At 50.8% G+C, this 21,407-nt stretch overlaps 1 protein-coding gene across 1 annotated transcript in view; it reads right to left on the minus strand.

Moving 5' to 3' along the window:
* stk11ip (serine/threonine kinase 11 interacting protein) overlaps nucleotides 1-21,407 on the minus strand; it is a 123,176-nt gene that overhangs the window by 64,460 nt on the left and 37,309 nt on the right. Inside the window, 6 exon segments of the mRNA XM_067986993.1 lie at nucleotides 1,918-2,061; nucleotides 5,256-5,440; nucleotides 6,414-6,809; nucleotides 10,906-10,987; nucleotides 12,349-12,504; nucleotides 17,938-17,979. Coding sequence (XP_067843094.1) covers nucleotides 1,918-2,061; nucleotides 5,256-5,440; nucleotides 6,414-6,809; nucleotides 10,906-10,987; nucleotides 12,349-12,504; nucleotides 17,938-17,979 — 1,005 coding nt within the window.

The raw sequence follows: 21,407 nt of genomic DNA on the forward strand, positions 1-21,407 counted from the left end.
TTAAAAAAAAACAGGATTGGGCTCAGTTGTGATGCCCTCCACTGTTGAATATCCTCACTGTCTAAACTCTCAAAGTGTGAGAAGGGTTGGTAACCAGAGGACACAGATTTAAGGTAACTGGCAAAAGAACCAGAGGAGAGATGTGGAAACATTTTTTTTTAAAAAACACAGCGAGTTGTGATGATCTGGAATGTGCTGCCTGAAAAGGGCGGTGGAAGCAGATTCAATAATGACTGTCAAGAGGGAAATGGATAAATACTTGAAAAGGAAAAAATTTGCAGGGCTCTGGGGAAAGAACAGAGGGAGTGGGACTAATAGGATAGCAATTTTAAAGAGCCAGCACAGGCATGATGGGCCGAATGGCCTCCTTCTGCGCTGTATCATTGTACGATTCTATGATAAAAATGTACCAGAACTGCACTCCAGGTGATAGTCAGCACCTTCAAGGGAGAAAAGTTTAATCAATCACAGAGGTTATACAATACTTGTGTGCAAACAAAGACGGGACAATTTATTTGGATCACTAAATTCAACAAACTGGCTGCTGTTATTCGTGTTAACGTGACAGGACTAGTAATCCAGAGAAGGAGAGTTCAATTCCCACCACAGCACCAGTTTAAAAATCAATCTGGAAATAAAAAGCTGGTATCAGCAAAAGTGACCACGAAGCTGTCGGATTGTCGTAAAAACCCAACTGGTTTCACTAACATCCTTTAGGGAAGAAAACCTGCCGTGCTTACCCGGTCTGGTCTATGTGACTCCAGTCCCACACCAACGTGGTTGACTCTTAACTGCCCTCCGAAGTCCTATTTGACCCCGAGATGAGCTTCCGCCCACGTGTCAAGGCCGCCTACTTCCACCTCCGCAACGTCGCCCGTCTCCGCCCCCTGCCTCAGCTCATCAGCTGCTGAAACCCTCATCCACGCCTTCCTTACCTCCAGACTCGACCATTCCAACGTTCTCCCGGCCGGCCTCCCACCCTCCGTAAATGTCAGCTCATCCAAAGCCCCTGCCGCCCCTGTATCCTAACTTGCACCAGGTCCCCCTTCACCCATCACCCCCCTGTGCTCGCTGACCTACATTGGCTCCCGGTCCGGTAACGCCTCGATTTTAAAAATTCTCATTCTCGCATTCGAATCCCTCCGTGGCCTCTCCACCCCCCCTCCCCATCTCTGTCACCCCCTCCAGCTCTACAACCAGAGATCTCTGCGCTGCTCCAATTCTGGCCTCTTGCGCGCCCCCGATTTTCATCGCTCCGCTATTGGCGGCCGTGCCTTCAGCCGTCTGGGCCCTAAGCTGTGGAACTCCCTCCGTAAACCTCTCCGTCTCGCTCCTCCTTTGACCAAGCTTCTGATCACCTGTCCTAACATCTTATGTGGCTCGGTGTCGAATTTTGTTTGATAATCGCTCCCGTGAAACGCCTTGGAACGTTTTACTATGTTAAAGGTGCTATATAAATACAAGTTGTTTTTGTTGAAGTGACCGAGCTAGTCACTCAGTTGTCAAACTCAGGACACCCTGGAATGAGCAATAAATGCCAGCCTTGCCTGCGATGCCCCACATCTCATGAATGAACAAAGGAAAAATAATAATTCTGGCCTGCCTGGCAGTGATGCCCCATCTGCCCTTTCAGATGGACATAAAAAAATCCCACGGCCACTATTTCGAAGAAGAAGAGCAGGGGAGTTCTCCCCAGTGTCCTGGGCCAATATTTATCCCTCAACCAACATCACTAAAGATCAGATTATCTGTTCATTAGCACACTGCCGTTTGTGGGATCTTGCTGTGCGGAAATTGGCTGCCGCGTTTCCTACATGGACAACACTTCAAGATTGGCTGTGAAGGTCTTTGGGAGGTCCCGAGGTTGCAAAAGGCGCGACAGAAATGCAAGTTCTTCCTTCCTTTTCTCGAGCTCACCTGAGAGGCCTCCTGGGGGTTTTTGTCCATGATCACGTATTTCCTCCTGCGCTTGTCCCTGCGGATGTAACTGAAGCAACACTCCACTGCGGGGAGAGCCTGGCCTCTGCTCTGCCGAGAAAGGCAAGACTCAGAATTATTTTCCTGGAATAAAGAAGACCATGTCACAAGGGGGGTCTGGGCAGCCTTGGCAGGGGGGGGGGGGGTGGGGGAAAAAGAGAAAGGCAGCACGCACCTGGTAAAAGCCGACTGGGCATGAGCGGAGTGCGGCCCGTGCTGGAGATCCCGCCCGCTTGTAAAAGACCCCTCGCCCTGGAAACGGGCAGAGCAGAAACCAAGAGACTCAGCGGGTGGCTCGGAGTGGAGGAACGCCAGTCGGGGAGGGGGGCACTGGACCAGGAACAGGAAGGCCCAGGGTTCAGGCACGAGGATGTGCTGAATTAGCCACTCCGTTTGGGGCCACAATTAGCTTAATTGTACCCCCCCCACCTCCCCTCTCGGATTACCCAGCTTTGAGGGCAGGAGGGGTTAGTAAAAGGAAGAAACAAACCAGGGTTTGGACTCCCGAACGCTGCCCAGTGACTGCGCCATTGGTTGTGCTAACGTGCTTTGCAGACCGCAAGACCCCAGGATTGATTCCTGGTCTGTGCTGGGCTTGTACTGGGCAGCAGTAGGGATCGCTACCATTGGGAGCCCCTGGGTTAGGTAGTTTGTTTGGGGGGGAGGGGGAGGAAAGACATTAACAAGGGGTACCAGCTCCGGATCAAGCCCTGCTGGAAGGTGCCGATACACGGGCACCGCAGGAGGACAGGGCTGAGCCCCTCCCGCCACCGTCGGTCTGTGGTGCTCGAGTGAAGAATGGGCACTCGGAGGTCCCAGAGGGTTCGGCAGCTTCAACACAACCAAACAGCAGCTTCAGGAAAGGAGGGGACTTAAAATAAACATGCACAGCCCCTCTCCCCAATGTACCCAGGCCCCAGCCCCCCTCTTCCACCCCCAATGAATCCATCCCCGCCATAAAACAAGCCCAGCTTAAAAGGTGGGCACGGAGATGCTCTGCTCCGCTAAGCAGAGACATGCCCGGCTTATACATGGTGCGTACTGTACATGAGTTGGACATACAAGGGGTGGGTGTGAGTGAGTAGTTACCTTTTCCCCGTGTACTATACTGGAGGTAACATGTGATGGTGCACACACACACACACACACACACACACACACACAGGTGGCAGTGCCAGACAGGAGTGAGTAGATCCTTTTTACCCATCGTGCGCTGCCAATTCTTTAAAGTTGCTCTTGGCGAGATAGCGGCAGTGACAATACTGCGAGTCTGGAGAGGAAGCTGCTGTCGGTCATCAGCAACAGCCCCGCTGAGACAACCCGAAACCTTGGCTAAACAGAACTAAATGTACAATTAGATACAACACTCCAGCGTATCCTTGCCTCGTCCGGAGCAACAATGGGGATCCCATTAAAAATTGATTGATTTCAAACAGACAGGTAACGAGTCACATTCGGCCCCACGTTTACTTGTCTTCTTCCAACAGAAGAGTCCAGGATACTCTTCACTGAACGCCCGTGCTCACTGAGTGGAAAGAGAGGTGTGACTTCAAGCAACGTGCAGCGACAGAGACCCACACAGCAGGCAAAACCCGTGTGAAAAGATTGGAGATATACCGCAGTTAAACAAGAGGGCCTCGCCATCAGGGTCATATTACCAAAAAACTAAAGCCATGCTATTTACTTGGAGCATTTTAGATTTATGAGGCTGGGGGTGGAATGGAAGGAGAAAGAGCATGTTCATTTAATCAGGTGACTCTTGGGGAAGTTATTGAAGGGGACACAGCCCCTGACCCCCACGGGACCTGGGGAAGTTATTGAGGGGGGACACTTACCAGGGGGGGATCCCGCAGGGTTCAGTAATATTATGAGGGGGACTAGATAGAGCGGATAGGAAGGATCTATTTCCCTTAGCAGAGGTCAAAAGCCAGGGGGCATAGGTTTTAAGTAATTGATAGAAGGATAAGAGGGGAGTAGGAGAAATATTTTCACCCAGAGTGTGGTGGGGGCCTGGAACTCACTGCCTGAAAAGGGAGGTAGAGGCAGAAACCCTCATTTAAAGGGTGCTCGGATGCGCACTTAAAGTGCCGAAACCTACAAGGCTACGGACCAAGAGCAGGAAAGCAGGATTAGGCTGGATGGCTCTTTGTCGGCCAACACAGACACGATGGGCCGAATGGCCTCCTTCTGTGCCGTAAATTTCTATGATATCAATGGGAGCCCCAGATACCTGGGGAAGTTATTGAGGGGGACACAGCCTCTGATCCCTTCCCCCGCCCCCCCCCCAACTGGGGTACTGTTCCAAAGGCACCTGCAGGCCTCCAGCACCAAGCCCGAACCCCGTTCCTCAGCTGTGAGCCTGGACGGTCAGGGTTATTTGATTGCGGAAGCCTGAATCGGTCCCTGCCTGAGGCACATCTCCAGTGGGAGTCAGTGGACTAATCAAGCCTGGGAGCCCCTGCAGATGGTTCCCTCCAGGTGTAGTGCCCTGGCTGAGCTCAATTGACTCAGACCTGAGCCCTAAGGGAGTTACGACAAACCTTTATAAAACACTGGTTGGGCCCCAGCTGGAGTACTGTGTCCAATTCTGGGCACCACACTTTAGGAAGGACATCAAGGCCTTAGAGAGGGTGCAGAGGAGATTTACTAGAATGGTACCAGGGATGAGGGACTTCAGTTACATGGAGAGACTGGAGAAGCTGGGATTGTTCTCCTTAGAGCAGAGAAGGAGAAGGGGAGATTTGATAGAGGTGTTCAAAATCATGAAGTGTTTTGATAGAGCAAATAAGGAGAAACTGTTCCCATTGGCAGGAGAGGCAGTAACCAGAGGACACAGATTTAAGGTAATTGGCAAAAGAAACTGAGGGGAGATGAGGAGAATATTTTTTACGCAGTGAGTTGTTATGATCTGGAATGCGCTGCCTGAAAGGGCGGTGGAAGCAGATTCAATAATAACTTTCAAAAGGGAATTGGATAAATACTTGGTGGAAAATTTGCAGGACTATAGGGAAAGAGAACAGGGGAGTGGGACTAATTGGATAGCTCTTTCAAAGAGCCGGCACAGATACAATGGGCTGAATGGCCTCCTTCTGCGTTGCATCATTCTATGCGCTACGGATTAGTGCCACACGAGTCTCTAAACCAAGATCCTGATGGCGACACTCAAGTCTCCCGAGAGCGGAGACGTTCCTCAGTGGGTCGCCTGGCGCGTGGAGCCGCTGAGACCCCCCCCCCGCTCCCGATTTGTCACGCGGTCGGTCGGAAGGAACTCTACTCACCTCCCAGAACTCCTCGGAGGTGCGGACGGCGGTCAGGCTGCTCAGCTCCAGTCTCTCCAGGATGTTGGCGTTCATCAGGTCCACCTCCAGGAGCTTGTCCTCAGTCACACGCAGGAACATCCAGCTGTTCTCCAGCTCGGGCTCCTCCTCCACGACACGCCCGACAATGAATGGCTGGCAGACGTCTGCGACAGAGGCAACAGCGTCGTGAGATCCATGGCAGGCGGGCGTGGGTGAGGGTCAAACAACTCGTTTATACTTCATGTCAGGATGTCCCAAAGCGCTTTACAGCCAATGAAGAACTTCTTTTTTTTTTTGAAGTGCAGTCACTTATGTAGGAAACGTGGCAGCCAATTTGCACACAGCAAGATCCCACAAACAGTAATGTGATAATGACTGGATAATCTGTTCTTTGGTTGAGGGATAAATATCGGCCAGGACACCGGAAGAAGAACTCCCCTGCTCTTCTTTGAAAGAGATCTTTTACATCCACCTGAGGGGGCAGACGGGGCCTCGGTTTAACGTCTCATCTCAAAGAAGGCACCTCCGACAGTGCAGCACTCCCTGGGAGTGTCAGCCAAAGTCTCTGGTGTGGGGCTTGAACCCACAACCTTCTGACTCCTGAGGCAAAACGTGCATGTGCTGAGGCGAGGCGAGGATGGCCTCTCATGGTTGAATAGCCCGCCGACACTCAACATTAAGGCTCACACAAGAACGGGCACTTGGGATTAGTGCAGTTGGCGGCCATGGAACCTTACCCGTTGCCACCTTCTGGAGAGGAAGGAACAAAGTGCCCTAAACCAGCCCCCCCGCCCTCCAGTATGAGAAAGGCTGGATTCGGAGTAAAACTCCCTTCATTCCAGCCTAGACTCAAGACCGTTGCGACTTGTCCGTTTCTCACGCCATTCAAAAGTCTCGCTTCGGTTCGTCTGCCAAATCGTTGGTCCCAATCCCTGTTGGCCCCATGGCCGTTGGGAACTGGAGCGACCGACTGAAGCACCAAGATTTACACCCCTATCAGACTTGGTTTGGCCATGAAGGGACAGAGTCTTGAACCGGTCAGGTACCCGGTCCTTGCTGTTCTGTAAATACAGGCGGGGGCAAAACCACGTTCCGCAGCCTGGCGGTGCCCGACTTGTCGCGTAGTGTTTTCCGTACCTCTCACGGGTTCCTCCTCCTCCTCCTCCTCCAGCATCTCCACGAACATCGCTGAGTCGTTCACGTAAGCCCCTTCCTCGGGGGCGAGGTAGCTCGAGGCAGGGCCTTCGCCCCGGTTGTCGGCCAGCCCGCCGATTAGAGTGGCCTCGTCCCCTTTGGCGGGGTCGCCCGAATCCTCTGAGGCGGCTCCCAGGCTGTTGCTGCAGAGGAAGACGCTGGTGGAGCTGTCAGCGTCGTCCCTGACTGAGGCGTTGGCCGCCTCGGAGTCCTCCTCCTCCTCCTCCTGCTCTTCCTCTGGGCTCTTCAGGTGGTGCTGGTAACGCAGCCAGTCATCCCCAATCTGACCACGGAGCTCGTCCATCCTCTTGATGTCTTCCTGGTGTTGCAGGATGATGCCTGCGGGATGAAGAAAAAGAGAGAACGTGAAGAGATTCCAAGAGCAGGAAGAGGCCAACGGGCCAAACTCACCTGCCCCCGCTAAATCCTTTTGCTCTCTCCAGAGAGACACCCGATTGTCTTTTGCACCATCTGCTCCAAAATCTTTCCCTGGTTATTTATTCCACAACTTCTACAAGGCACATGTCAGGAGTGTGATGGAATACTCTCCACTTGCCTGGACGAGTGCAGCTCCAACAACACTCAAGAAGCTCGACACCATCCAGGACAAAGCAGCCCGCTTGATTGGCACCCCATCCACCACCCTAAACATTCACTCCCTTCACCACCGGCGCACTGTGGCTGCAGTGTGCACCATCCACAGGATGCACTGCAGCAACTCGCCAAGGCTTCTTCGACAGCACCTCCCAAACCCGCGACCTCCACCACCTAGAAGGACAAGGGCAGTAACACCACCTGCACGTTCCCCTCCAAGTCACACATCATCCCGACCTGGAAATATATCACCGTTCCTTCATCGTCGCTGGGTCAAAATCCTGGAACTCCCTTCCTAACAGCACTGTGGGAGAACCTTCACCACACGGACTGCAGCGGTTCAAGGCAGCGGCTGACCACCACCACCTTCTCAAGGGCAATTAGGGATGGGCAATAAATGCCGGCCTCGCCAGCGACGCCCACATCCCATGAACGAATAAAAAAACCTGACGAGCCTCAACGTGACAAGTCACGCAACTCCCCTCCTCACTCGCTCCTTTTTTGTTTTAAAAAAAACCCTGGTCACCCTTGGTACTTGAATACTTCACGAAGAAGGTGCCGTCTTTCGGATTTCCCCACAGAAAGGATCTAGATGAGAGGCGTTATTCTTGAAACGTTTTAAGTGAAACTCGCTTTGGTCGCTTTGGAACGGGTTAGATGCACAGGACGGCAGGGCTCGGAGGTGCGCACGGGAAGGTGGTCTGGTGCCGGGGAGGAGGCGAGATACACAAGCAGAGGGCTACAGGTCTGATCCCCGGGTTATGAGGAAAGGCTGGAGAGCCTGGGATGGAGGCGTCGGAGGTGATCTCAGATACAAGATAGTTAAGGTTATAGTAAAAAAAAAGTTAACCCGCAATATTAGAGTAGGGTAGGAGAGTAGAACTTGGAGTCACAAGTTCAAACTAGAAAAGGATAGCAGGAAATTCTTCACACACAACAATTTGCATTTATACAGCGCCTTTAACATAGTAAAACATCCCAAGGGTTAAAGAACCAAGGTGGTTAGATGGAGTTAAGATACCGATCAGCCATGATCCAATTGAATGGCAGAACAGGCTCGAGGGGCTGAATGGCCTCCTCCTTTTTTATTATTCGTTCATGGGATGTGGGCGTCGCTGGCGAGGCCGGCATTTATTATCCATCCCTAATTGCCCTTGAGAAGGTGGTGGTGTGCCGCCTTCTTGAACCGCTGCAGTCCGTGTGGTGAAGGTTCTCCCACAGTGCTGTTAGGAAGGGAGTTCCAGGATTTTGACCCAGCGACGATGAAGGAACGGCGATATATTTCCAAGTCGGGATGGCGTGTGACTTGGAGGGGTACGTGCAGGTGGTGGTGTTCCCATGTGCCTGCTGCTCTTGTCCTTCTAGGTGGTAGAGGTCACGGGTTTGGGAGGTGCTGTCGAAGAAGCCTTGGCGAGTTGCTGCAGTGCATCCTGTGGATGGTACACACTGCAGCCACTGTGCGCCGGTGGTGAAGGGAGTGAATGTTTAGGGCGGTGAATGGGGTGCCAATCAAGCGGGCTGCTTTGTCCTGGATGGTGTCGGCTTCTTGAGTGTTGTGGGAGCTGCACTCATCCAGGCAAGTGGAGAGTATTCCATCACACTCCTGACTTGTGCCTTGTAGATGGTGGAAAGGCTTTGGGGAGTCAGGAGGTGAGTCACTCGCCACAGAATACCCTGCCTCTGACCTGCTCTTGTAGCCACAGTATTTATGTGGCTGGTCCAGTTAAGTTTCTGGTCAATGGTGACCCCCAGGATGTTGATGGTGGGGGATTTGGCGATGGTAATGCCATTGAATGTCAAGGGGAGGTGGTTAGACTCTCTCTTGTTGGAGATGGTCACTTGTCTGGTGCGAATGTTACTTGCCACTTATCAGCCCAAAGCCTGGATGTTGTCCAGGTCTTGCTGCATGCGGGCTCGGACTGCTTCATTATCTGAGGGGTTGCGAATGGAACTGAACACCGTGCATACATCAGTGAACATCCCCATTTCTGACCTTATGATGGAGAGAAGGTCATTGATGAAGCAGCTGAAGATGGTTGGGCCTAGGACACTGCCCTGAGGAACTCCTGCAGCAATGCCCTGGGGCTGAGATGATTGGCCTCCAACAACCACTACCATCTTCCTTTGTGCTAGGTATGACTCCAGCCACTGGAGAGTTTTCCCCCTGATTCCCATTGACTTCAATTTTACTAGGGCTCCTTGGTGCCACACTCGGTCAAATGCTGCCTTGATGTCAAGAGCAGTCACTCTCACCTCATCTCTGGAATTCAGCTCTTTTGTCCAAGGCTGTAATGAGGTCTGGAGTCGAGTGGTCCTGGCGGAACCCAAACTGAGCATCGGTGAGCAGGTTATTGGTGAGTAAGTGCCGCTTGATAGCACTGTCGACGACACCTTCCATCACTTTGCTGATGATTGAGAGTAGACTGATGGGGCGGTAATTGGCCGGATTGGATTTGTCCTGCTTTTTCTGGACAGGACATACCTGGGCAATTTTCCACATTGTCGGGTAGATGCCAATGTTGTAGCTGTACTGGAACAGCTTGGCTAGAGGCGCAGCTAGTTCTGGAGCACAAGTCTTCAGCACTACAGCCGGGACGTTGCCGGGGCCCATAGCCTTTGCTGTATCCAGTGCACTTAGCCGTTTCTTGATATCACGTGGAATGAATCGAATTGGCTGAAGACTGGCTTCTGTGATGGTGGGGATATCGGGAGGAGGCCGAGATGGATCATCCACTCGGCACTTCTGGCTGATGATGGTTGCAAACGCTTCAGCCTTGTCTTTTGCACTCACGTGCTGGACTCCGCCATCATTGAGGATGGGGATGTTTGCAGAGCCTCCTCCCCCCATTAGTTGTTTAATTGTCCACCACCATTCACGACTGGATGTGGCAGGACTGCAGAGCTTTGATCCGATCCGTTGGTTGTTGCTTCTGCTGTTTAGCATGCATGTAGTCCTGAGTTGTAGCTTCACCAGGTTGGCACCTCATTTTTAGGTACGGCTAGTGCTGCTCCTGGCATGCTCTTCTACACTCCTCATTGAACCAGGGTTGATCCCCTGGCTTGTTGGTAATGGTAGAGTGAGGAATATGCCAGGCCATGATGCCCAGTTTTGAGCTGCTAGATCGGTTCTGAATCTGTCCCATTTAGCACGGTGGTAGTGCCACACAACACGTTGGATGGTGTCCTCAGTGCAAAGACGGGATTTCGTCTCCACGAGGACTGTGCGGTGGTCACTCCCACCAATACGGTCATGGACAGATGCATTTGCGACAGGTAGGTTTCCTGTATTCCCAAGATGCTTCACAGGAGCAATTAACTAAATTTGACACAGAGCCACATAAGGAGATATTAGGACAGGTGACCAAAAGCTTGGTCAAAGAGGTAGGTTTTAAGGAGAGTCTTAAAGGAGGAGAGGGGTTATGGGAGGAAATTCCAGAGCTTAGGACCTAGGCAGCTGAAGGCACGGCCGCCAATGGTGGAGCGAAGGGAGTGGGGGATGGCCAGTGATCAATGTGTGGAATACACTTCCAGAGGAAGCAAAAAATCCTGGAAGCATTTAAGAAAGAATCGAATGCTGCAAAAAGGGTACATTTGGGATCTCTCTGGATGGATCAACTAACATATTGGCATCCATTGTTGGGGGGTGAGAATTAAAACATTCAACTAATCAGGTGTAAAATATTCCCAAGTGTGGCCCCTCCCCAGCGAGCCGCACTGCTCCTCTTCCCCCCCCCCTCCCCCATTGCGATACAAACACACGGATGAACCGTTTTGAACCCCGCCTGTCTCTGCTTCCCCGTCCGCATCCAGCGGAGGAGCCGAGAAAGCGGCAGCTACTCACTCGACGGGACTGGCGGGCTTCGAACGTCCACCTCACTGTCGCTCGGCTCCGAGATGCTGGCGGTCCGCACTTTGATCTTGCTCTGATTGGCGTCGCAGACAAAAAAGCAAAAAACTTTGTCAGTTTGATCATACGGAACTTGGGACATCACATAGAACGCGCAGCACAGAAACAGGCCCAACTGGTCCGTGCCGGTGTTTATGCTCCACACGAGCCTTCTCCCCCTCCCGACTTCATCTCACCCTGTCAGTACCAATCACTGAATACATGAGCAAACTTGGGGGGGGGGGGGGGGGGGTGGGGGGGGGGGGGAAGGAGGGTGCGAGGGCTGTGGCACTGGCTCCGATCCCCAATGTTACCAGAACCCCCCTCCACCCTCAAAGGTTAGCAAACCCTGGGTACACTCCTGCCTCCGCCTCACCCCCACTGGGTCAGCGGTGTCTACCAGCAAGTTACCAAGCTACAGACTTGTCCAATCGCAAATCGAAGACATCCAAATAGGTATGGGAGGACAAGGGGTCGTTACTCTCAAGTTATGTAAAGGCTCGATCGAGGTTAGACGTCAGGAGGTGGTTCTTTCCCCAGAGAACAGCGGACCTGTGGAACAGGCTGCCGGCTCGTGCGGTGGACGCTGATCCGCTGAATTCCTTCAAGCGAGAGCTGGGCCTGTTTCTGGCTGGGGCGGAGATCACCTCTTGTATAAGGTCGATAATGTAGTGCATAGAATTATCAGGGTCAGAGTGACCTGCTGGCCTAATTTCCAACCCCCAAGGTGTCGGGGGGGGGAGTCGGAGAGGAATTTTCCAGATTTTCCCACCACCCCCCCCACCTAAACGGCCTGGATTTAGATCTGCTTTTTCATCTCTCCCAGGAGATCACGGCAGTGGGGTGGGGAGTGTACGCATTGCGATTCATAAGGCATCGCAGTTGCGTGGGACAGGCTGGACGGACCAGAGGGCCTTTTCCTGTCCGTCGTCGATTGCGTCTCTCCCACCCCGAGCCTCCGACTGCCTCAGCCCAGGGGATCACTGCCCTACCCATTGTGAAAGAGTGCAGGTGTGCACCAATTACTGAAGCCTTCAGCTGTGAAGAAAGTGTGACAAGTAATTGGATTGAGAGCCAGATACATGTGTTGAAGGACGCCTGCATTTATATAGCACCTTTCATCACCTCAGGACATCCCAAAATGCTTTACAGACAATGAAGTACTTTTGAATTGTAGTCACTGTTGTAATGTAGGAAAGTTTGTGGTGTAATGTAGGAAAGGCAGCAAACAATTTGCGCACAGCAAGATCCCACAAACAGCAATGTGATAATGACCAGATTATCTGTTGTTTTTTTTTAAAAAAAAATGTTGGTTGAGGGATAAATATCGGTCCTGGACACCGTGGTCACTTTATAAAAATAAAAGTTCGTTCTTCATTTCCAAGTTGAAGAGTTTACCTTTTTGCGGGTGATTGGACCAGCACTGCGGTCCGACGGAGGCACGCAGTCACTGTAGTCACCGGCCAGCGAGGATTGCAGAACGTTCCTGAGCACGCTGCTCCGCGGAGAGCGGCGCACGGACTGTCCGATCAGCCGGCCAGACTTTGGGAGGTACTGCAAGGGCGAAAGTTAACACGTTGTTTAAGGACCGCAGCAGAGAGGTTGGGTGAACGCTAAATCCTGAACTTTCAGACACAGACCCAGAACAGAGCGTGCGAGTAACATGGCTGCTGCAAGGATCACCCCCCTCCCCCCAACCGGGGACCTCTCGCAGGTCACCACCACCCCCCACCACCCCCCCCCTCCCCCAAACAAACCGGGCCCCCTGTTTTAGTTAGGCAAGGGTATTACGGGATATGGAGCCAAGGTGGGTAAATGTGGTGGTGGTGGTACATCAGCCATGATCTCATTGAATAGTACTAAAGAGTACTAAAGGAAGTGGCCCTGGAAATAGTGGATGCATTGGTGATCATCTTCCAAAATTCTACAGACTCTGGAACAGTTCCTACAGATTGGAGGGTGGCAAATGTAACCTCACTATTTAAAAAAGGAGGGAGAGAAAAAACAGGGAATTACAGACCAGTTAGCCTAATATCAGTAGTGGGGAAAATGCTAGAGTCTATTATAAAAGATGTGATAACAGAACACTTGGAGGGCATTAACGGGATTGGACAAAGTCAGCATGGGTTTATGAAAGGGAAATCATGCTTAACAAATCTACTGAAGTTTTTTGAGGATGTAACTAATAGAACAGATAGGGGAGAACCAGTGGATGTGTATTTGGATTTTCAGAAGGCCTTTGATAAGGTCCCACACAAGAGGTTAGTGTGCAAAATTAAAATAAAATTGCTGGACTATAACTTGGTGTTGTAAAATTGTTTACAATTGCAAAATTAAAGCACATGGGATTGGGGGGAATATACTGGCATGGATTGAGAATTGGTTGACAGACAGGAAACAGAGAGTAGGAATAAACGGGTCTTTTTCCAGGTGGCAGGCAGTGACTAGTGGGGTACCGCAGGGATCAGTGATTGGGCCCCAGCTATTCACAATATATAATCAATGATTTGGATGAGGGAACTAAATGTAACATTTCCAAGTTTGCAGACGACACAAAGCTGGGTTGGAATATGAGCTGTGAGGAGGACGCAAAGAGGCTCCAATGTGATTCAGACAAGTTGGGTGAGTGGGCAAGAACATGGCAGATGCAGTATAACATGGATAAATGTGAGGTTATCCACTTTGGTTGTAAAAACAGAAAGGCAGATTATCTGAATGGTGATAGATTGGGGAAGGGGGAGGTGCAACGAGACCTGGGTGTCCCTGTACACCAGTCGCTGAAAGCGAGCATTCAGGTGCAGCAAGCAGTTAGGAAGGCGAATGGTATGTTGGCCTTCATTGCAAGAGGATTTGAGTACAGGAGCAGGGATGTCTTACTGCAGTTATACAGGGCCTTGGTGAGACCACATCTGGAGTATTGTGTGCAGTTTTGGTCTCCTTATCTGAGGAAGGATGTCCTTGCCATGGAGGGAGTGCAACAAAGGTTTACCAGACTGATTCCTGGGATGGCAGGACTGACGTATGAGGAGAGATTGGGTCGACTCGGTCTATATTCACTAGAGTTTAGAAGAATGAGAGGTCATCTCATCGAAACATATAAAATTCTAACAGGACTAGACAGACTAGATGCAGGGAGGATGTTCCCGTTGGCTGGGGAGTCCAGAACCAGGGGTCACAGTCTCAGGATACGAGGTATGCCATTTAGAACAGAGATGAGGAGAAATTTCTTCACTCAGAGGGTGGTGAACCTGTGGAATTCTCTCCCACAGAAGGCAGTGGAGGCCAAGTCATTAGATGTATTCAAGAAGGAGATAGATATATTTCTTAATGCCTGAAGGGATCAAGGGATATGGGGAAAAAGTGAGAACAGGGTATTGAGTTAGACGATGGGCCATGAGCATTTCGAATGGCGGGGCAGGCCCGAAGGGCCGAATGGCCTACTCTTGCTCCTATTTTCTATGTTTTCTATGAATGGTGGAACAGGCTCGAGGGGCTGAATGGCCTACTCCTGTTCCTGTATATCTATTCACATCACTGTTCAAAGGCTGCTATTTTTCTCTCCTTCGCCTGAAGGTGCCGACTCCTCGATGGGGCTCGGCTCCACGGGTGCAGAGGACCCTCCAGTGCCTCAGTCGTTACGCCGTGAGGGGCTTCACAACTCACTTTCCAGCGGGTGTCACTGGATACTGCCTGGCGGGTGGGAGCTCAGCTGATCTTTCCCCCCCCTCCCTACCCCAGAGGGGCAGTTCCCCATCCATCAGCTGAGTGGAGATCAGTTACAGAATGGGGATGGAAGCTGGCCCTTCCTGAGCTGTATGGTTCAGTACATAGAATGTGCAGCACAAAAACAGGCCATTCAGCCCTTCTGGTCCATGCTCCACAGGAGCCTCTTTCCCCCCCCCCCCCCCCCCCACATCAACATATCCTTCTATTCCTTTCTCCCTCATGTTTATCGAGCTTCCCTACCGCACCGACAAATCCATCTACACATCAAGGCATCGGAGGAGCCCAGGGCGATCATTAAACAACACATCTGTAACACGCTGAGATTGCAGGTGTGAAAGTCTCTGTAATTCAAACACAGAACTGTGATTTTGTCAGAGTATCAACAGTCTGTCAGTAACAGTCGAGGTGTGAAATGGTCACACCCTGTGTACATGAACGGTGAGAAACACTCAGCAGCAGAATTCTAGAATTCTCTCCTTATAAATATGATGTGGAGATGCCGGTGATGGACTGGGGTTGACAATTGTAAACAATTTTACAACACCAAGTTATAGTCCAGCAATTTTATTTTAAATTCACAAGCTTTCGAAAGCTTGTGAATTTAAAATAAAATTGCTGGACTATAACTTGGTGTTGTAAAATTGTTTACACTTATAAATATGGGTCTGGAGGCACCGTCACTGTATAACACTGGGGTCCAGTACTGGTGGGTACAGGTCTGTCACTGTATAACACTGGGGTCCAGTACTGGTGGGTACAGGTCTGTCACTGTATAACACTGGGGTCCAGTACTGGTGGGTACAGGTCTGTCACTGTATAACACTGGGGTCCAGTACTGGTGGGTACAGGTCTGTCACTGTATAACACTGGGGTCCAGTACTGGTGGGTACAGGTCTGTCACTGTATAACACTGGGGTCCAGTACTGGTGGGTACAGGTCTGTCACTGTATAACACTGGGGTCCAGTACTGGTGGGTACAGGTCTGTCACTGTATAACACTGGGGTCCAGTACTGGTGGGTACAGGTCTGTCACTGTATAACACTGGGGTACAGTACTGGTGGGTACAGGTCTGTCACTGTATAACACTGGGGTACAGTACTGGTGGGTACAGGTCTGTCACTGTATAACACTGGGGTACAGTACTGGTGGGTACAGGTCTGTCACTGTATAACACTGGGATACAGTACTGGTGGGTACAGGTCTATCACTGGTGGCAGGAACAATCCGCAAGGATGAATTATCACAAAGAGGGTATTTGGGCAAAATTAAAATCTATTGGCACAAATGGCACTTTCCCCAGCAGCACCCCCCGAAAGTGTAGACTCCAGGTGAAGTGGGGTTGGAGCGTGGGAGATAATTAGCTCAATTGCTAAATTTAAATCTGAGATAGATAGCTTTTTGGTAATCAAAGGTATTAAGGAATATGGGCCAAAGGCAGGTATATGGAGCTAGATCACAGATCAGCCGTGACCTTATCAAATGGCGGAGCAGGCACGAGGGGCTGAATGGCCTACTCCTGTTCCTATGTTCCTATTCCTATAATTGGACCAGGGCCCACAGACCCCTGATTCAGTCCCCGTTTTAAATCATACATTCTGTCCTTATTTTTATATTTTCATTATAAGTTCCCATGTCAACATTCAGACTGCCGACGTAAACTTGCCAGGTTAATGATTCAGGTCAAAGACCCTTTGTCAGAACACTTTTTCCTATATATAAAAAGAGAGATTAGGTGGAGAACAGGAGACGATTAAACAACAGACGTGATAATGGTGCAATACTAAAGGAGGCAATAACGAGAGAAATTGGAGAAACAAAGATGTATCCGAGAGCCAGATGAGGTGTGAATGGTCACAGCAGAATAACCGATGGAGGGGGAGGGAAGCATAGAAAAATCTGGCAAAGCAGAGATGACCATAGTGGGACAGGAATGTGGAGGAAGAAAAAGGCAGATAAGCAGGGGTGGGACCCCCCACACCACTGGCAGTGTACCAATAGGGGAACCCTAGACCAGAACATCCCCCATTCCCAGGATCACTGGGGTACCCAATAGACAGACGGTCATAGGCCCGAAACGTGAACCCCACATTTCTTGACTCAGCGATAGCACTCGCGTATCGGTCACTTATCTCATCACTTTACTCTATCGAACCCGTGCTGTACCTGCCCTGGGAGTGTTTGATAGGACAGTGTAGAGGGAGCTTTACTCTGTATCTAACCTGTGCTGTACCTGCCCTGGGAGTGTTTGATGAGACAGTGTAGAGGGAGCTTTACTCTGTATCTAACCCATGCTGTACCTGCCCTGGGAGGGTTTGATGGGACAGTGTAGAGGGAGCTTTACTCTGTATCTAACCCATGCTGTACCTGCCCTGGGAGGGTTTGATGGGACAGTGTAGAGGGAGCTTTACTCTGTATCTAACCCATGCTGTACCTGCCCTGGGAGGGTTTGATGGGACAGTGTAGAGGGAGCTTTACTCTGTATCTAACCCGTGTTGTACCTGCCCTGGGAGTGTTTGATGGGACAGTGTAGAGGGAGCTTTACTCTGTATCTAACCCGCGCTGTACCTGCCCTGGGAGTGTTTGATGAGACAGTGTAGAGGGAGCTTTACTCTGTATCTAACCCATGCTGTACCTGCCCTGGGAGGGTTTGATGGGACAGTGTAGAGGGAGCTTTACTCTGTATCTAACCCATGCTGTACCTGCCCTGGGAGGGTTTGATGGGACAGTGTAGAGGGAGCTTTACTCTGTATCTAACCCGTGCTGTCCCTGCCCTGGGAGTGTTTGATGGGACAGTGTAGAGGGAGCTTTACTCTGTATCTAACCCATGCTGTACCTGCCCTGGGAGTGTTTGATGGGACAGTGTAGAGGGAGCTTTACTCTGTATCTAACCCGTGTTGTACCTTCCCTGGGAGTGTTTGATGGGACAGTGTAGAGGGAGCTTTACTCTGTATCTAACCCGCGCTGTACCTGCCCTGGGAGTGTTTGATGGGACAGTGTAGAGGGAGCTTTACTCTGTATCTAACCCGTGTTGTACCTGCCCTGGGAGTGTTTGATGGGACAGTGTAGAGGGAGCTTTTCTCTGTATCTAACCCGTGCTGTACCTGCCCGGGGAGCGTTTGATGGGACAGCGTAGAGGGAGCTGTAGTCTGTATTTAACTGTATACCCATGTGCTTAACACAACCACTGAACAAGCAAAGGATCGATAATAAAAAAAGGTTTACTTTGAGCTTTGGTGATTGGTGGGGGGAGTGTTACTTACTGTGAGTTCTGCCATAGTGAGCTGTTCTCCATCCAAAATCAGCTGTAGAGAAAGAAACAGACAGGAGTCACTATCAGTGTACTAATGCAATCAGATGGGTTCAATTTGAACCCACACATTCCACCACTGTCCCTTTGTTCCCAAGGGTAGAGCACCACCCCATGGCACCCCTTTCTACTGTGCCTAGGTGAGTGCCACTAAGCAATTCGACAGGCGTTGCGGGAGACTCAGGCATCAATCCATCTTTTCCTGATCGTCTCTCCCTACTTGCTCTGTTTCCTCTGGAAAGTGGGTCGGTAACCAGAGGTCATAGATTTAAAATAATTGGCAAAAGAACGAGAGGGGAAATGAGGAGAAATTCTTTTCACAAAGGGGTGATAAGATCTGGAACGCACTCCCTGAAAGGATGGTGGAAACAGATTCCATCGGAGCTTTCAAAAGGCAATTGGACATGTTGTTTGAAGAGGATTAATTTGCAGGGGTATGGGTCTAAATTGGACAGCACTTTCAAAAGAGCCAGCACAGGCAGGATGGGCCAAATGGCCTCCTTCTGTGCTGTATGGTTCTATGAATTCCCATTCTCACCTGACAGGACAGAGGGGAATTTGTCAGGAGTCACTGGTTAGTGATCAGGAGCAGGGAACTCAAATGCAGGAAATCTGGAAAACTATCTTTTCTTTTCTACTCTCCCCTCCCTCAAGAGGCTGTGGATGTTTGGGGTCACTTGGAGCTTTCAAGTCTGAGATTGACAGATTTTTGTCGGGTAATTAGAATTGAGGTATAGATCAGTCATGATCTAACAATGGCGAAACGGGCTCAAGGGGCTGAATGGCCTACACCTGTTCCTATCGAGGCCCATAGGGCTTCAATCTGGCCCCCTATCCGGGGAACTTAGCACGACTCTAAGACTCAATGTGGTTGACTCTTAACTGCCCTCTGGCCCAGCAGCAAGCCACTGCAAAGATCGCAGCGATTCAAGAAGAGGGCTCGCCACAAACCTTCTCAGGATAATTAAATGCCGGCCTTGCCAGCGATGCCCACATCCAGAGAATGAATAATAAAAAAAAAACTGTTTTAGCAATAACTGGGACTCTGCGCTACCACGGATGCAAGGGGTTTTGGTAGAGTAAATAAGGAGAAACTGTTTCCAGTGGCAGGAGGGTCGGTAACCAGAGGACACAGATTTAAGGTGATCGGCAAAAGAACCTCGGGCAGAGGGGCGGGAAGAAAGAGAGATAAGGAGAATTTTTTTTACGCGAGTTATGATGATCTGGAATGCGCTGCCTGAAAGGGCGGTGGAAGCAGATTCAATAGTAACTTTCAAAAGGGAATTGGATAAATACTTGAAAAGGAAAAAAGGCTATGGGGAAAGAGCAGGGGAGTGGGACTAATTGGATAGCTCTTTCAAAGAGCCGGCACAGACACGATGGGCGAATGTCGTCAGTTTGTAAGTCTCACTGGACAGGCTAAAAGGTCAGCCCACCCCCCTCCCCTGTCCTCGACAGTGCCCTCACTGACCGAAGGAGCCTGTGGTATGAAGGTGGTACCGAGGAATCCTCGCCGTCGCCGCACCGCGGCCGAGGAATCCCAACGGTCGCCCATCGGGGAGAGAACGGGCCTGTCTGATGACGACGACGACATCCTGCCCGTTCCACGCTCCTGGATCACCTCGGGCTCAAAACCCACAGCGGCCCATTAAATCTCACCTCCACTTCAATCGCCGCTTGGCGCAGATTGGCAAGTGCGGGAATTCGGCACCAACAGTTCAAGGAAGCTGTTCTGCATTTACTTGAAACACTCTGCCTGCTTGCCTGCCTGCCTGCCCTCCCCCACCCCCCACCCTCCGACACGGTCAGAAGCAGCAGACGTCACATCGCTCGCACGCACCGACCGTCCTCCAATACCAAGAAAGATCCAGCGGCCAGAAGTTAAAGGCACCGTCACAGCTCTTTCTATTGGTCTTGTTGTCAGGTAAGGCTCACAGTGCGGGGGCGCTAGCACTGAGGAGCGAACAAAGTAAATCGGGATGCGGGGATTAGACGATGCTAAGCTCTGGGTTTAAAACTCGCAAACACCCAAATCCCTTTGCTCCTCCTGGTCTCTCGCCATTAAGAAAATATTCTGATTTGTCTTTCTCAGATCCAAAGTAGATGATCCCACACTTCCCCACAATGAACTCCATCTGCCAAAGCTTTTCCCCCCCACTCATTTATTCTACGTCAGTGAACAATGTGGAGGATAGTAACATACTTCAGGAGGACATAGATAGACTGGTGAAAATGGGCAGACACATGGCAGATGAAACGTAATGCAGAGAAGTGTGATAGTAAGATTGAGGAGAGGCAATATAAACCAAATGGTACAATTTTAAAGGGGATGCAGGAACAGAGAGACCTGGGGGTGGAAGAACAAGTTGAGAAAGCTGTTAAAGCCCAGGATCCCATATACTTTATTAATAGAGGCACAGAGTACAAAAGCAAGGAAGTTATGCTAAATCGTTATAAAACACTGGTTAGGCCTCAGCTGGAGTATTGTGTTCAATTCTGGGCACCGCATTTTAGGAAGGATGTCAAGGCCTTAGAGAGGGTGCAGAGGAGATTTACTAGAATGGTCCCAGGGATGAGAGACTTCAGTTATGTGGAGAGACTGGAGAAGCAGAGATTATCCTCCTTAGAACAGAGAAGGTTAAGGGGAGATTTAATAGAGGTGTTCAAGATTATGATCGGTTTTAATAGAGTAAATAAGGAGAAACCGTTTCCAGTGGCAGGAGGGTCAGTAACCAGACGACACAGAATTACGGTGGTGATCGGCAAAAGAACCAGAGGCGACAAACAATTTTTTTTTTTAACGCAGCGAGTTGTTATGATCTGGAATGCGCTGCCTGAAAGGGCGGTGGAAGCAGATTCAATAATAACTTTCAAAAGGGAATTGGATAAATACTTGAAGGGGAAAAATTTACACGGCTATGGGGAAAGAGCAGGGGAATGGGACTAATTGGATAGCTCTTTCAAGGAGCCAGCACAGACATAATGGGCCGAATGGCCTCCTCCTGTGCTGTACCCAAGATATTTTGTAACTTCCCCCTCCCATCCCCACAGTTTACTGTGCCTCCTAACTCAGTGGAAGATTTGAACCCGGAGGTGGTACTGAAACTGGCAGAAGGGGAAGCGGGAGGTGTGCAACATTCTAGAGTATCAATTACTTCACGGGCACAGAGAAGGGTCACAACAGCAGAAAACTATCGAAGACACAGAAGGTGAATGGACTGAAGTCAAACGGGACTCATCCTGGCACCGGCTCCCAAGAACACATCAGCATGAAACCCCACACCCCCCCCCACCCCTCCCCCCCACCCCCCCCACTCCCACCACCCCCCCCACCACCCCCCCCCAACCCCTCCCACACCCCCCCCCAACCCCTCCCACAACCCCCCCCCAACCCCTCCCACACCCCCCCCCCCAACCCCTCCC

This window comes from Heptranchias perlo, chromosome 7 (assembly GCF_035084215.1).
Source record: "Heptranchias perlo isolate sHepPer1 chromosome 7, sHepPer1.hap1, whole genome shotgun sequence".
NCBI lineage: Eukaryota > Metazoa > Chordata > Chondrichthyes > Hexanchiformes > Hexanchidae > Heptranchias > Heptranchias perlo.